General features: G+C 58.2%; 2 protein-coding genes across 13 annotated transcripts in view; both read left to right on the forward strand.

Moving 5' to 3' along the window:
- Nucleotides 1-10038, forward strand: part of PIP5K1C (phosphatidylinositol-4-phosphate 5-kinase type 1 gamma) — a 52035-nt gene extending 41997 nt beyond the window's left edge. For 5 of the 12 annotated variants that reach the window (XM_042023278.1, XM_042023280.1, XM_042023281.1 and 2 more), the window contains 5 exons: nucleotides 493-600; nucleotides 855-987; nucleotides 2695-2769; nucleotides 5113-5196; nucleotides 5990-10038. In XM_042023278.1, coding sequence (XP_041879212.1) covers nucleotides 493-600; nucleotides 855-987; nucleotides 2695-2769; nucleotides 5113-5196; nucleotides 5990-5992 — 403 coding nt within the window. In that variant the 3' untranslated portion in view covers nucleotides 5993-10038. Of the gene's footprint in view, nucleotides 1-492; nucleotides 601-854; nucleotides 988-1452; nucleotides 2230-2694; nucleotides 2770-5112; nucleotides 5197-5989 lie in introns of those variants that run through there. The other 7 variants (XM_042023284.1, XM_042023285.1, XM_042023286.1 and 4 more) reach the window with 3 other exon arrangements.
- Nucleotides 10039-10225: 187 nt separating this feature from the next.
- Nucleotides 10226-15797, forward strand: CACTIN (cactin, spliceosome C complex subunit). Its single transcript, XM_042023277.1, has 10 exons — nucleotides 10226-10467; nucleotides 10836-11325; nucleotides 12191-12286; nucleotides 12744-12889; nucleotides 12987-13149; nucleotides 13261-13378; nucleotides 13613-13805; nucleotides 14134-14256; nucleotides 14401-14669; nucleotides 15110-15797. The coding sequence occupies exons 1-10, from the start codon at nucleotides 10241-10243 to the stop codon at nucleotides 15598-15600; spliced, it is 2316 nt and encodes a 771-aa protein (XP_041879211.1). The 5' UTR covers nucleotides 10226-10240; the 3' UTR covers nucleotides 15601-15797.
- The last annotated feature ends 306 nt before the right edge of the window (nucleotides 15798-16103 follow it).

Below are 16103 nucleotides of genomic sequence, written 5' to 3' on the forward strand. Positions count from 1 at the left end.
TCTGATGTCAACCCTGGAGCAGCTTTAATGTGCTGGGAGTCTTGGAAGAGGTCAGAGGCTCTGGCCTGGTGCCGGGCTAACTCTGGATACAAGTTTTCCCTGGAGGCCAGTTCTCTTTGCTCCCATGCTCCATCTGACACTGCCCATCTTTCCTACAGCACTGGTTGTTTAACTCCTTTGCTCTTGTCCTCTTCTCCCACCATGTTATTCCTGAGTGCTGCAATCTTCCAGGACTGACTCTTTTTCCTGGGAGTTTTGGTTATCCAAACCCTCAATGCTGAGAGGTCTGAGTGCTCCCTCTGAGCTGAAATCAGCCACTGTCTGCGGCTGGGAGCCGGGTGCCACAGTCACAGCAGCAGCAGCGCTGTGCTGGGGCAGAGCTGCACAAGAGGCTTGGCTGGCTCAGGACTGATTCAGGCTGACCTAAAATTGAGGGCTGTGCATAACTCCTGCCCAGCTGAGCCTTTGGGCCTGTCTCTCTTTGGTTTCCAGGTCACACGAGGAGGTGCGGGTCGAGGAGGAGGTTCAGCAAATCAGTGTCGAGCTGGAGCCCAAGTGTGACGTTGAGATTGTAGCTCCTGAAGAAGAAAAGGTCAAAGAGTGAGTGGTTTAAGAGTGTCGAGCAGAGCCCACACGGTGGGTTTTGACCTGTGGCTGCTTGTGCTGGAGGCTTTGCCGGTCTCCAGCTTTGCTGGGTGTTGGGTGAGGCTGAGAACAGTTCTGACCTGCCCTGCCCTGCCCTGACCTTTCAGGATGTGACAGCATAGCATCTTCAGCTCCTCTGTAATAAATCAGTTCTGCTTGCTCCTGTCCTGATTGCAGTGACTAGACTGTCATTTCTTTCCCCTTTGCAGAGAGGCAGCTTCTTCAGCCTGTGCCATTGTCACATCCACAGCCACCGTAGAGGTGGAGACGGCCAGCCAGGCCTCGGAACCAGCCAGCCAGGCCTCGGATGAAGACGACGTGCCAGTCACAGACATATACTTTGTAAGAGACCTTCTCCACCTGACCCTTGGGGTGTGATGGGAAGGGTTGGACAAGGCTGTCAGTATCCATTCCAGGCAGCTGGGTGCAGGGCAGTGCCTGCCCTGCGCCATCTTGGTGTAGAGCACCTTGAGACCTTGATGCTGGGTGGGTTTCTGAATGCAGGAAACTGGATTAACCCTTGGAGAACTCAAACCAGCATCTAGTGGGGCTCACACAGGTGGCACTCCTGCTGTGGATGTAGCTGTAGCTGTGCTGCTCTACTTCCAAGCACAAGTGCTTATCTAGGCCAGCACATTTGCTCTTGGGACAAGCCAAGGTGATGTGGGTGCAACAGAGAGGTTCTTCCTTCCTCAGCCAGAGATCTTGGCTGCTTTCCTGACACAAACATGGCCTAGACCCAAGGGGAGGTGGTTGCAGAGGGTGACCTTGGGCTTTGGTGAACTCCGGCTTTTCCTTTCCCTGCAGGCTGCATTAGGTGATGCAGTGGGAGTCTAGTGCTGAGCCAGGGAGTAAGTTGGTGGTTGGCAGCAGAGTGCCGTGGAGCCTGGCACTGGTCCTCACTCAGCTCCCACAGTGGCTGAGCAACTTCTGCAGACCAGAGAAGAGGTTTTTTAGCAACATGTACCTGTCCCATGGATTCGCGGAGCAGAGCTGAGTGCCTGTCCCACGAGAGCTGAGCTCTCTCTCATGCCTTGGCACTGGCACCCTCATTAAAAGAGGTGCCCGGCTTCTCCCTGCTCCAACTTGTTGCTGTTGGTTCTGTGGTGCTGGAGATGAGCTGAGCCCATGTGATGGGCTCCTTCAGGCTAAACTAAAATGCAGCATTGGCCTTTCCCTGAGCTCTTGTGACTCTGCTGCAGAGCTGCTCACTCATTGCCGAGTCACTGTGAGGCTCGTGGGAGCTGTGGAAGGAATCAGCCCTGTTTTACAGCTTGTTTGGAGTTGGATGCATGCTGTTCAAAATGCAAACGGCTCCTCTAACATGGCTGCCCCTTCCTTGCCTGTGGATGGCAGCTGTGTGCAGGCAAATCCTGCCTGCTCTCCTGGCAAGTGTCTTCTAGCGAGGGTCAGCTCCTCTTCCTCCCTGTCCCTGGGCATATGGACTCCGCCCAGCTTGAGGGGCACCTCTGTCCAAGAGAAAATTCTGCAGAGTGTTCTTGAGAGCGTGACTGACTGCTCATCAGCATTTCATACTTCATCTGAGTCTGAGTTTTGCATTAAATGTGTGTCGTGTGCTGTGGAGTGTTTGTCACTGCTGGGATGAAGGGAAAAGCTGATTGGGGTTCCCATGGGCACTCTCCTTGGAAAGCCACTTGAGCTGGAGCTCAGGTGAGGCTGCACCCGTGTGCTCAAGCAGCACCACAGCTGCTCCTACAGGAGTGCTCAGGGGCAGTGGTGGGTGAAGGGTTGGTGTGTACAGAGGAGGATTTGGCCAGTCCCAGAGGACTGTGATCTGATCACTGCAAGTCTGCTCCTGGAGAGCACTTCATTCTCCTGTTCATCCCCAGGGAATAAAAGTGCAGAGTGTGGCAGGGCATGGGCACCGCTCTCCCCTGCTCTCCCCTGCACGGCTTTCCCACCTGCTCACCCGTTCAGGCCTGGAGTTGCCCAACCCCTTGTTTTTTGCTTTCTCTTTCATCCTCTCTTTCACATCACCCTTTTTTTCCTCTGTTTCCTTTCTCACCTCACTTGTCCTGGGCCACCCAGTTCACAGATGGGAGGTACTGGATTTACTCTCCCCGCCAGCGCAGACTCCGAACTACCTCGCATTCCTCTGGGATTGTAAGTGACCATGCCAGCACAGCATGTAGGGGAGCAGAGCTGCAGCTTTGAAACACTGGGGCCAGCACCCCTTTTCCCTCGACGGCTGGGGCTCTGGATTGAGTGGGCATTAGGAACCAGCCCAGCAGAAATGGGGGAAGCATACTGAAATGACACCAGTGGATCTCCTTGTAGGATCTGGGAGAATCATGAGCTCTGTCCTGCTTTTCTGCAGACTGGTGACGCAGCTCCTACCCCGGCATGGGCCGTAATGTCACCCAGCCCTTGGGAAAAGTGAGAGTGATGAGGCCCTGGCACAGGTTGCCCAGAGAACCTGTGGTTGCCCCATCCCTGGCAGTGTCCAAGGCTAGGATGGATGGGCTTGAAGCAGCCTGGGATGGTGGAAGGTGTCCCTGCCCATGGCAAGGGGGGATACTGGGTGATCTTCCAATCCAAACTGGTCTGTGATTCTGAGTACCAGACCTGGCCAGGGAGGCACCGGGGCCTCTATAGATGATGTCAGGCTCAGCTCCCTCAGCCCAGGAAGAGTTTTAAAGACACCATTAAGATGTTTCGAAGCTTCCAAAAATCCAGTTGCAAACAGAACTGTTTTGGCTTGTGGGGAGCAGCTCATAAACTAAATGAGGCAGGAGGTGGTGCTGAGTTAGGGCTGGTTTCAGCTCTCCAGCCCTTCTCAGCATCACCAGTGTGCTCCCTCCTCACTGAAGGTGTTCTGTGAGCAGGGAGGATTTTACTTTCCAAAAGATGCAGGGAGGCATTTGAGTTTTAGGGGCTGAATCTAGAGCTGAGATTGTTCTGGGGTTTAGCATTTCCCTTCTCAGGCTTTGGGAGAGCTGCTGTCCCCACGGGGTGCTGGCAGTGCTGCCGGAGCCTCGCACAAGTGCTGGTGCAGCCTGGTGCTCCCATTTGGGTACTGGGCATGGGGAAGCAGGAGCAGGAATGTGCCCCTTGCCGTGGCTGATGGCATGAGGAAGGTGCTGCACCTCTGTGGGCAAACAGGCAACTCCTCCTGCAGCTCCTCCTGCCCCTCAGCTGGGTTTGCCTGCTCCAGCACCAGGAGGGGTAGTGCCAAGCACTGGATGCTCCTTTATCTCCCGCAGCTCCCCGCATGCATCCAAGCTCCTAAAAGGCTCTGAAAGAGACTGGCTGGAGCACGTGGTTCAGTCAGGATGGATAAAAAAGAGGATGTGGATCATGCTTGATGTGGTGGGGAGCTTTCCTGTACCTCTGACAGAGCCCTGAGAGAAGCTCCAGAAAGGGGTTTCTCAACCCTCCTTCCTCCCAGACCCACTGGTCTCTACTAATGGAGCTGCAGTTACTGGAGGGTTCAGCATGTGGAGCCCAGTGCTTCAAAGCTTCTCTGGCTTCTTGTAGTTCCTTGTACATTGTAGACTGTCACAGTTCCTGGGCTGGGAACACCCAGGCTTCTTCCAAGCACCCAGTTCTGTTTCTCTTCCTTTGCAAATGCCAGGCTGTGTCAAAGGGGGCAGTTTCCTCTCTGTGGGAGCTCCGCTGGAGACTAAAAGAGCCTGTTCACAATGTAAATTGCCCCTGGGAACCCTGGAAGCAGAGACCAGCCCCTGAATCTGTGCTGTGTTGGCAGCAGAGTGTGTCTTCTCACACCAATGCCCAGTGCTGTGATAACTGTCCCTCAAGGCACACCTCCTTCCCCTCATTCTTTCCAGGGTCCAGTTGTGTTTTGCCTCCTGTGTTGTACTTGTTCCCATCACCCCACTGTCCCCAGGATCTCAGCAATAACTGTTTCCTTTCTGTGGCCACCATCCGCCATGGTCTCACCCCAGCTCCGCTGCCTTCTGCAGAGGAGGAGGAAGGCACAGCAAACAAATCCAGTTTCCCTGTAAAAGCCCTCCTGGATATCAGTTTGTAGCATGCACAGGGCTCTAGAAATGGGAGGGTGAGAGCTGGTATCGGGTAGCAGGAACCCAGAGCTGTCACTGCTCTTAGGTAAGTCACTTCCCAAGTCTCTAGGTTTCTCTGGAGCCGGGGTGATGCCATGGCAGGGAGCTGAGGTTTCCCTGACATCTCAAAAGCTCTAAAACTCTGTCCCTACAAGAGGAGAGGTTGTGCCACCCCCACTGCAGCTGGCGCAGGTCCCGTGTCCCGGCTGGCAGGGAGCAGGTACGTGCTGAGGATGAGGAGGGCTCCTCTGCTGAGAGCTGGCTCTGGGCTCAGTGCTCTCCCTCCAGGTGGACAGCTGTTCTTACTGTATTGTCTCCTACTCTTTTTATTTTCTCCTTTTATTTTTTCCTCTTCTCTCCTTTGCTCCCTGCTCTGCTGCTGCTCTCCCTGCATTCTCCCTGCCGTCTCTGGCCACTCTGGCAGCCGACAGACGAGAGGAGTTGGGTTTACTCCCCGCTCCACTATAGCGCTCAGCTCCACTCTGTCTCCGATGAGGAGAGCGATACAGTAAGTGTCCAACAGCCGTGTGCCGGGTGCCCGGTGGGTCGAGGTCAGAGTTTGTGCTCCCTCTGCAAGATCAGCTTGGCCTCTGGCAGCCTGGGGCTCCTGCATGGCTGCAGCAGAGCCCGGCTGCCTCCCGGGTCAGCTCTGTGCTGGCAGAGCCCCGGCCCGCTCAGCAAGGGCTGTGGCTTATTCCCAGTTGTTTGGTGCAGGGAAGGCTTTGGGGACCTCAGGTTTTCCAGACATGTTGCCCTTGCTGGAGGATGTAGAACAGCCTCTCTGGTTGTGCTGGGAAGTTGGCGGGACACAGACCTGACTGATGTGGGCACTGGTGCTCAGGGGTTGGTTCTCTTTCCCCTCACGACCAGAAAGACATTGAGGGGCTGGAGCGTGTCCAGAGAAGGGAGTGGAGCTGGGGAAGGGGCTGGAACACAAGTGTGATGAGGAGCAGCTGGGGGGGCTCAGCCTGGAGAAAAGGAGGCTCAGGGGAGACCTTGCTCTCCACAACTCCCTGACAGGAGGGTGCAGCCAGGCAGGGGTTGGGATCTGCTCCCAGGCAACAAGGGACAGGACAAGAGGAAACAGCCTCAAGCTGTGCTAGGGGAGGTTTAGGTTGGATATTTGGTAAAATTTCTTCACTGAAAGGGGATTGTCAGGTATTGGAACAGGCTGCCCAGGGCAGTGGTCAAACAGCATGGTGGTGGTGCTGGGCTGATGGTTGGACTTGGTAATCTTGGAGGTCTTTGCCCACCTTAATGATTCCATGATTCTGTGACTCTCTTCTCTCTGCCTCTTGCAGTAATCTCTATGCAGACACAGAAGTCCCAGAGAGCAGCGATTCCCTCTGCAGGTCGATGTGTTCCCTTTTCGTTGATGCAGCCATTCCAGTGGGATGGGGAAGAGCTTGCTGACACCAGTATTGCTGCACTGCAGGATCCCGGGCACTGCGTTTCAGAATGGAGCAAAACTATAACCATGTATTTCTACTTATCCCAGATGTGGGCAGCAAAGAAACCACCCGCTCACCCGCAGCTCCCAGCAGAGAATTCCAGCTGGATGTAGAGAATCCTGGGTAGTACCACAGTGTTTTCCAGACGTGCACTACCGTAGCTACCTATCCATGTGTGATACTGTGAACCTTTTTAATTTTGTAATCATGTATTTATTTCTTTTATCTTTGCACAGAGACAGCACAAATGTGCTTTTTTAAACATTTAGTTTACTGCACTTTTTTTTTTACTTTTTTTTCTTTTTTTTTTTTTTTTTTTTTTTTGGGTCATATATTTGTTCATCAGAAAGGAGCATGAGACCTCACCGAAGAATGGGTAGGAGCACATTGCTGGGGAGGGCAGGGACCGGAGTGGCTTCATGCGAGGCAGCAGTGTGGTCTGACCAACTGAGGGAGTCAGGAGGTTTAAGGCTGTCCAGACTCTGCCACGGTTTTTCCGACTGGCCCAAGGCGAGTCACTAAACCATTCTGTGCCTCGGTTTCCCCTGTGCTAATGGGTGCACAGTACCCACTTCTGTTACAGCACTTAAACCCTGGGATGAAAGGTGCTATGAAAATGAAATGTATTAAAGGCCATGGAATAGAATTGCTCCCATGCTACCATAGTCCAAAGTAGCCATGCCAATTCACTTGGATCCAAACTCCCTAGCGACTTCTCCTGTCTGTACCACTGCGGGGCAGCACACAGTTCCTGGCGACAGTGACATGGACTCCTCGGCTCTCCCCGAAGTCGTGACGGGCTCCACCTTCACCCTATGCTGCACTGCTGCGCCACCCCTCCCTCTGTGCTTGGAGTCCACGCTTCATCCGACCGGCCGCCGCCTGCTCCGGACCCACGGGCACGGACAGATGGGAACTGGGCACCTCCCAAGCCCGGCCGCGTTGGAGGGCGAGTTCCCCACTCTGCCCGGCCCATGTGGGGCTTGTCCAGACCCTGCATCCTCCTGGAGCCACTCAGCCCCTCACCTGCTCGTGGGTGTACCCTGGGGTCACGGACACTGGGTTCACAAGTCCCCTCCGCCCCTCAGGGCAGGCAGGGAGATGTTCAATCGCTGGAGGCAGGAACAGAAGCCTGGCTCTGCCATGGAATTGTGCCAGCACTGCTGTGCTCATGGACTCTTGGACAGAAAGCTGGGTGACTGGGGTGTTGCTTGGGGTCACGTCTGCTGGTGGAAATCTCTGCTGCGGGTGTCTGAGAGGGTTTGCTTTGCGAGGGCTGCAGGCTATAGGTGAGAGAATTCGGTGTCACGGGGTAGTGTTGAGGCTCATCCATCAGCAGGACACATATCATAGCATTGTCTGGAATCCAGCAATCCCATCCTCATCTCCCAGAGAGAAAACAGGAAATCCTTTAGACCAGAGGGAGACAGGTCTTGTTCGTGTGCTTTATGAACCTCACTTGAGAAAAGAGGGTTGAAATCTCTTTATTCCCTTTACAATCTTCACTGTCCTCGGGATTCCCTGTAGAGGGGTGGGGAAGCAGGACCCTGCTCTCAGGCCTCAGTCCCCACAATCTGTCTTCACAGCAGCACTCAGGAGCGGTTATGTTGGGTCCCAGGAGGTAGCTGGGCTGATGGGAAGCTCTTCCTTCTGTACTGTGCTGAACTTAGTGAGACTCTTCAGGAACTGATGGGTTTTTTCTTGCCTGGAATACAGGACCTGGACTTCCCTTCCCTGCCTGTGGATGCAGAAGGCTGCGAGTTGTGCTTCTTGGGAGCACAGTCTGGGGATTGTGCAAGTTGCTGCTGTTCATGTATCCATGTATTTACCAAATAGTCTATCAAAAGTCTCTCAAGAAACTCTCCCCTTTCCGTCGCTGCTTGGCAGCTCGTTCTCCCAGCTGCAGCTCCTGCCCCAGCCCACCTGCCTGTGCCACCCGGGGGGCTCTGCAGGCTGGGGGGGGCTCAGGGCTTGGTGGAGGGGAATGGGAGCCGTGCAATACCTACAGCCTCACCTGCCTCTGGGCTCAAGGCAAGGGGCTTCAAAAAGCTAAAAATGCAACTTATTTTTCCTCCAGCAGTGTGCATAGAACAGCCAGAGGGAGCCACACCCCTGCTGCAAGGGCTGCTGTTGAGTGCTGTGCTGGAGGGGGCTCTGGGGGGGAACCAGGGTGGGCTCGAGCTGTTCTGACCCAGGCCCCTGCCCTGGGACCACCTCGGTCAGGAGCTGGAGTGTTTGGCCTCATCAGGACTTTCCAGCCACCTGAAATCAAGCCTCTTTTTTGAGATGGTTTAAGCATTGCTGATGGAGATTTTATTCTTTCCCCTTATTTCTAGGGGTCTCTAAAGCTGCTTGGCCTCTGTGCAGGGAGTGTCCCAGAGAATGAGCTTTGTGAGCTGGAGCTGTGCTTGGGTCCTGAGAGAGGAGGTGAACCCAGAGCTCCTGCAGCATGTTCGTTTCAAAGAATTGTCTTCCCTTTTTGAGATGATCCTTGTGCAGTTCTGTAATGACCCTCTGGAGCAGGTCTGGACGGGTCGGGGTGGTCCTGTAAGAGGAAGGGGCAAAGGCTTAGAACAGCTTTGTCAAGGGGACAAGGAGGAACCTTCCTGTAGGGAGATGCTGATCTGAAATGGAAACTGCCCCTGTTCAGGCTGGCACAGTCCCTGCCGTGTCACCTCCTGTCCCAGCAGCTCAGTGCTGGGGAACTGTTCAGTCTCTGCTTCCCACAGAGGCTTCATGAAAGGACCTTGGATTTTAGAGCTCATTCTTGGCCCCCCTCTGCACAGCACTGCAGGGGAGCAGCAGCAGCTCTGGAGCATGTCACAGGCACTGCCAGTGCTGCCTGGGCAGGAACAGCACTTGCCCATGGAAAAGAGCATCCTTGGTCTGAACGTTCCTCCAGCTGCACTTCAGCTCATTCTGGACTTGAGTTGCTGTTCTCTGCTGGGCTCTCCTGAGTGACCCAGCAGGTGCTGTCCAGGCTCTCTCATGCATGTGTCTTGTACTCTGAGATTCGACCCCGCAGGACAGCCCCTTCCCACATAGGTCTGTGTGCCACTGCTGTCCATCCCTGTCGTCCCACACAGGATCTCAGGCTCTGTGGGACATGCCCTGACCATTGCCTGGTGCTGGGGCTGCAGGTGAGCTCTCCCTGCCAGGTAAGGGGCTGGCAGGAGAAAATGGGCATCTCTGTCCTCGAGTTTGTAGTCAGGCTCCTGTAAAGGCTCTGGGGCAAACCCAGGAGCTCGTAGAGAGACACTCAACACATACAGAGGGGGTGCAGCTTTTGGCTGCCGCTGTGTCTCCCGTGGCGTGTGCCGGAATTGCACTTCGGGGAGTTTTTTAGAAGGCAGAGCACTCACAGGACTTGGTCCAAGGCAGAGGCGTTCGCAGGGCTCCGTCGCCCCCCGCATTCCCCTTCTCATTCCCAGCCACTGCTCCAGCGCTTCCCGAGCGGACAAGGAGAAAGCCAGGGCTGAGGCGTCTTGGGCCGTGCCTGAAGGTTTTTTCTGTCCATGTCTACACGCGCTGTGTGTCCCGGTGGCTGTCCCGGTTCCCACCCACGTCTGTCCCGGTGGCTGTCCCTGTTCCCACCCACGTCTGTCCCGGTGGCTGTCCCTGTCCCCACGCGTGTCCCGGTGGATGTCCCCGTGGATATCGCTGTTCCCACACGCGCCCGTGTGCTGGATGCTCGGCGGAGGGGGCGCGGGCGCTGCGGCCGGACGGGGACGCCGATGCTGGGGTGTTATCCCGTCTCTGTTCCGGGGCTCGAGGCCTGGGCGCTTTTTTTTTTTTTTTTCTCGGTTGTTTTGAGGGTTTTTCTCCTCCTTCTCCGGGGCGCCCCTTTTCCAGAGATCTGTACCCCGCTCTGATAAAGCGTTCTGCAGTCTGTGCTGTGCTCTCGGCCTCTCCGCCTCCTCTCTGAGCGCCGCGCGGGGCCCGCCCCGGCCCGGCCGAAAGGGGCTCGCACCGGCGGGGCTGCCCGGCCGCCCGCCTGTCTGCGCCGGGGCCGCTGGTGAGGCGGGGCGGGCGCAGGCGGACGGCGGGGCAGCCTGGTGTGCTGAGGCCCCGCGAGGCCCCGGGGCGGAGCCGCCGCTGCCAATGGGCTCCGGGTCGCGCAGCCCGGCCCGGGGCGGCCGCTCGGAGCGGGAGAGGGACCGGGAAAGGGAGCGGGACCGGGACCGGGACCAGGATCGGGATCGGGATCGGGATCGGGATCGGGATCGGGATCGGGATCGGGGGCGCTCGCGGTCCGGGAGCCGCGGGCGGCGGCACCGCAGCCGGAGCAAGAGCCGGAGTCGGGGCCGACGCCGGGAGCCGAGCTCGGGGTGAGTGAGCAGCTGGCCCGGAGCGGCCGCACCGTGTCTGTGGGGAAGCGGGGCTGGTGTGGCGGGGCCCGCGCGGCCCGGCCCGGCTGCTGTCCCCAGCCCGGGCCCGGCGGGGGACGGGAAGGAGTGCTCGGTGCCGCCGGGCTCGGGCAGGGCTGGGGGCGGGAGAGTGGGGCCGGGCGCTCGGTCCCAAGCGCTGCTCGTGACAGCGGCTCGGGGCGATCAGGGCTGGGGCCGCAAGCACCCCTCGCTGTCTCGGCGCTGCCGGTGGCGCTGGGCCCGGGCCGGCCTGAGCTGCGGCGGGGAGACGCTCCGTGCCCGGCACGGCCGCGGCTTTCTCCCGCTGAAGCCCCGCTGTGTCCCCCCAGCTCGGACTCTGGCGATGAGAGACAGAAATGGAAAAAGAAAAAAAGGAGCAGCAGCCGCGATCGGCACCGTAAGGACCGGAGGAAACAGCGCTCACGGTCCCGGGGCCGCTCCTCCGGCTCCAGCCCGGAGCGCGGGCGGGACAGGGCAGCGCGGAGCCGGGAGCGGCGCCGCCGGAGGGATGGATCCAAGTCCTCCGTGTCCTCCGTCAGCTCCCCCTCCCCGCCACGGCCCCGGGGCCGGGAGGAGCCGGGGCAGCAGCTGAGCCTGCAGGAGCGGCTGAGGCTGAGGGAGGAGAAGAAGAAGCAGGCGGCTCTGCTGAAGGCCTTGGAGACGCCCGAGGAGAAGCGAGCACGGAGGTTGGCCAAGAAGGAGGCCAAGGAGAGGAAGAAGCGGGAGAAGATGGGCTGGGGTGAGGAGTACATGGGCTACACCAACACCGACAACCCCTTCGGGGACAACAACCTGCTGGGCACATTCATCTGGAGCAAGGTGAGCTCTGCCATGTCCCTGCAGCCAGGTGGCACAGGCAGGAGGAGTCGGGGGGATCTGTGCCTGAGGTGGGGTCTGTAGCCAGGGGGATGGGATAAGGAGATGGGTCGAGAGCAGGAGAGGGACTTGGAGCTGCTGGGAGCTACAGGCTGAGTGCTGGGCAGCATTTACTGGGTCAGGGACACAGAGATGGTAACGGGAATGCAGCACTTCTGCTATAGGAATGACAGAGGGCTGGGCGTGTTCAGGGTTAGGGTTAGGGAGAAGAGAAGGTTCTCTGGAGAAGAGGAGGCTCTGAGGAGACCTTAGAGCTCCTTCTGGTAGCTACAGAGGTTCCAGGAGAGCTGGAAAGGGACTTGACAAGGACCCTGAGGGGCAGGACAAGGGGAACGGCTTCCCACTGCCAGAGGGCAGGGTTAGATGGGGAAAGAATTCTTGGCTGGGAGGGTGGGCAGGGCCTGGCACAGGGTGCCCAGAGCAGCTGGGGCTGCCCCTGGATCCCTGGCAGTGCCCAAGGCCAGGCTGGACATTGGGGCTTAGAGCAGCCTGGGACAGTGGGAGGTGTCCCTGCCATGGCAGGAGGTAGAACAAAATGATCTTTAAGGTCACTTCTAATCCAAACCATTCCATGATTCTGTGATACTGTTGTGCTGGCAGTTGCCTCACCAGGCCAGGTGGGCTATGTGGGCTGAGTCTGGGTTTGCTGAGGGGCTTCAGGAGCAGGGTTTGAGTGATTTAGGGACCTTCAACAGGATCAGTGCTCACTGGAACAGCAGAAATGGGTGAATGTAGTAGCATTTGCTGGCCAGTGAAGGGCTGTGGAGGTCCTTGGGTTCCACAGCTTCTCTTGGCTGTTCTGTTTAAGGCACTGGAAAAGAAAGGGATCAGCCATCTGGATGAGAAGGACCTGAAGGAGAGGAACAAGCGAATCCAGGAGGACAATCGCCTGGAGCTGCAGAAGGTGGGATAAGATGTCCCCTCCATGTCACTGTCTGACAGAGAGCCCTGTCTACAGCCTGGTTCTCTCCATCCCTCACTGGGAAGTCCCCATTTTCTTCTCCTGGGGGTGTCCAGTCTGTAGGATTCTGGGGGCCACAGAACCCTGGCTTCTCCTATTCCAGGATGAGAAACCTCTTCCCTTGGGGTTGAGCCCAGGAGCTCAGGAGGTGCTGAGGAGGACAATGCCAGGTCATGACACTGAGGCACTCAGTTGTGCCTGTGTCCCCTGTCCCCCACAGGGCTGGCAGTGAGCCCAGGCAACCTGGCCCTGCTGGCTCCCAGCTCTGTAGGAGCTCAGGCTGATGGCAGGAGCCAAGGCAACTCGGGGACAGGTCTTGGCTGTGTCCTTGAGCAGGTGTCTGTGGTGTCTGCACAGTGGCCCATCCCCAGTGGCCTCACAGCTCTGTCACCCTGGGCAGGTGAAGCAGCTGCGCCTGGAGCGGGAGCGGGAAAAAGCCATGCGGGAGCAGGAGCTGGAGATGCTGCAGCGGGAGAAAGAGGCAGAGCACTTCAAAACCTGGGAGGAGCAGGAAGACAACTTCCACCTGCAGCAGGCCAAGCTGCGGTAAGTGTGCAGCTGCTCAGAGCCAGGCCTGGCAGGCAGCAGAGGATGGCACTGCTCTGTATCCCCCACTGTCCCTCTGTTCCTCTCCCTTCACCAGGTCTAAGATCCGGATTCGGGATGGGAGGGCGAAACCCATTGATCTTCTGGCCAAGTACATCAGTGCAGAGGACGATGACCTGGCCGTGGAGATGCACGAGCCCTACACCTTCCTGAACGGCTTGACTGTCTCTGACATGGAGGACCTAGTGGAGGACATCCAGGTGCCTGTTTTGCTGCCCCTCTGCCTGGGCTCAGGGCTTCTCTACCAGCTCTGCTTTCCTCCCCGTGGTGTGGAGCAGGTGCCTGATGTCAGGTTTGTCTCCTGCCTGCAGGTATACATGGAGCTGGAGCAAGGGAAGAATGTGGACTTCTGGAGGGACATGACCATCATCACAGAGGATGAGATAGCCAAGCTTCGCAAGCTGGAGGCCTCTGGGAAAGGAGGACCAGGTGAGCAGGAGAGCAGAGCCTGGTGTGGGTGTCGGGGACTGTGAGTGGTGGGTCACCTAGGGCGCAGGGTCTGCCACGTGTGCTCAGGTTCAGAGGGGCTCTCTTGGACCTGCTGGATGGAGGTTGTGAGTCCAGCAGCTGTGTCTGGCTGGGGTCCGGCCTCCTGCTGTCAGGAGAACCGGGATGAGTGCGGCCAAGTGCCTGGAGACTGACCGGCTGCCCTCACCTGTCCAGGGGAGCGTCGGGACGGCGTCAACGCCTCGGTCAGCTCAGATGTGCAGTCCGTGTTCAAGGGGAAGACGTACAACCAGCTGCAAGCTCTGTACCAGGGCATCGAGAGCAAGATCCGGGCGGGAGGGCCCAACCTGGACATCGGGTACTGGGAGAGCCTCCTGCAGCAGCTGAAGGCTTACATGGCTCGGGCCAGGTGAGAGCAGAGAGTGGGGGCAGTGCAGACCCTGCCGTGGGCAGAGCTGGGGAGGCACAAACCCAGTTGGTGGAGGGAATGGGGGAGGGTGTTCTACCTTTTGTGAAATGGCTGATTTCCAAGAGGGGAGCAGGGCTGGACATCCAGTCCCTTCTGCAGTGGTGATGTGTAGTGAGGTCTCCAAGAGGGAACTGAACTGGGGCTTATTCACCCCAAAACCATCCAAGCCCATCGGGTTTCTGCCTATGGAGGTGGGAGTCACAGCTTTGGACAGTGGGAGTGAGGTGGTTCTGCTGAGTGGGACCCAAGAGCTCCTCTTCTCTCTCAGGTTGCGGGAGCGGCACCAGGACGTGCTGCGTCAGAAGCTGTACAAGCTGAAGCAGGAGCAGGGTGTGGAGAGTGAGCCACTCTTCCCCATCATCAAGCGGGAGCCGGCCTCCCCCAGTGACAGGTGAGCAGCCACCTGGGGCTGTCCCCGGGGCACCCCGGGCAGAAAGGCAGCCTTGTGCCCCTACCCTTCCCGAGGCAGAGCCCAGGTGAGCAGAGAATGAGGGTACCATCCCCGTCCCAGTCCTCTCTTCTCCCTTCCATGCAGGCTGGATCCCGAGGAGAGCCTTGAGGCACAGCCAGGGCCATCCTCAGAGCCAGAGGCAGAGCAGGACACAGAGGCCAAGGGAGAGGCAGAGGGGGAGGCTGTGCTGATGGAGGAGGATCTGATCCAGCAGAGCCTGGATGACTACGACGCGGGCAAGTACAGCCCCCGGCTGCTGGGCCCCAACGAGCTGCCCTTCGACGCCCACGTGCTGGAGGCTGAGGAGGACACGCACCGGCTGCTGCTCCTGCGCCAGCAGCTCCAGGTGACAGGTGAGTGCAGCCTGCTCGGCATGGAGAGCGTGCAGTGATTCGGGGTGCAGGGCTGGAGGGGACACTGCCCTCAGGAAAGGGCAAGAGCTGGATCTGCAGCAGGCACCCAGAGCTGACCTGGCAGAGGGATGCCCCTGGAGCAAAGGGCACTGTGGCCTGGGCAGGAGCAGGGAGATGGTGCTCAGGGTGCTCCTGGGGGACCTGCCTCAGTACCACCAAGGTGTTTGGGTGCAGACAGGCACAAGGGGTGTTTTGGTTGAGTTTTCCAGCACAGCTCAGCCCAGCACTCACTCAGAGCCCACCGGGCAGCACACACATTCCTGTGTCCAGTTCTGCATCCTCTGCCCAGCAGCTCCTTCTCTCGGCGTGCCTGGAGCAGTGTTACATGGCCCAGGCCTGGCTGGCACTGCAGAACCTGATGTCATCTCTTCCCCCTATAGGTGATGCTTCCGAGAGCACCGACGACATCTTCTTCCGTAAGGCCAAGGAGGGCATGGGCGCGGACGAGGCGCAGTTCAGCGTGGAGATGCCGCTCACGGGCAAGGCCTATCTGTGGGCTGACAAGTACCGGCCACGCAAGCCCCGCTTCTTCAACCGTGTGCACACGGGCTTCGAGTGGAACAAGTACAACCAGACCCACTATGACTTCGACAACCCCCCCCCCAAGATCGTGCAGGGCTACAAGTTCAACATCTTCTACCCTGACCTCATCGACAAGCGCTCGACGCCCGAGTACTTCCTGGAGGCCTGCCAGGACAACAAGGACTTTGCCATCCTGCGCTTCCATGCCGGGCCACCCTACGAGGACATAGCCTTCAAGATTGTCAACAGGGAGTGGGAGTATTCCCACCGCCACGGCTTCCGCTGCCAGTTTGCCAACGGCATCTTCCAGCTCTGGTTCCACTTCAAGCGTTACCGTTACCGCCGGTGAGGGGCTGCTCAGCACCCTCAGACACCTGCCCGGGGTGGTCGGGGGTCTCATCCCACAGCACAGACACTGTTCCATGGATATCCCCAAGGCCTGGCTCAGCACTGGGCATGTTCCTGAGGCTTTTCCCTGTCCTTGCATTTATCATGAGGGACCCTGAGACTTTGGTATAAATAAAATAAGGATTGTTTTAGCCATGAGCTCCTGAGTGTGGGCAGCCCCACTGCTCCTGCATGACATCACCAGCCAGTACCACACGGCCAGTGCTGGGAACTCCCCTGAGGACTGGGTAGTGCTTAGGGTGGGGTGTCCTCACCCCTGTGTCTCCAGGGTCTGTTGCCCCATCCCCACAGCGTCAGCCCCATGCACTCCCTTGCCCCACTCCAGCCCCCTCCCACTCCCAACACCTCCCCTTACCAGTGGCAGACCAGTCCAGCTGCTGCTCCCCAGCTGGAGTCACAGGGCCCTTGGCTTCACCAGTCCAGCACTGCCCTGGGTCCTGGGTC

The sequence above is a fragment of the Corvus kubaryi genome, unplaced genomic scaffold (genome assembly GCF_017639235.1).
Source record: "Corvus kubaryi isolate FWS band 111438036 unplaced genomic scaffold, C.kubaryi_AGA036_p1.0 37241, whole genome shotgun sequence".
Classification (NCBI taxonomy): domain Eukaryota; kingdom Metazoa; phylum Chordata; class Aves; order Passeriformes; family Corvidae; genus Corvus; species Corvus kubaryi.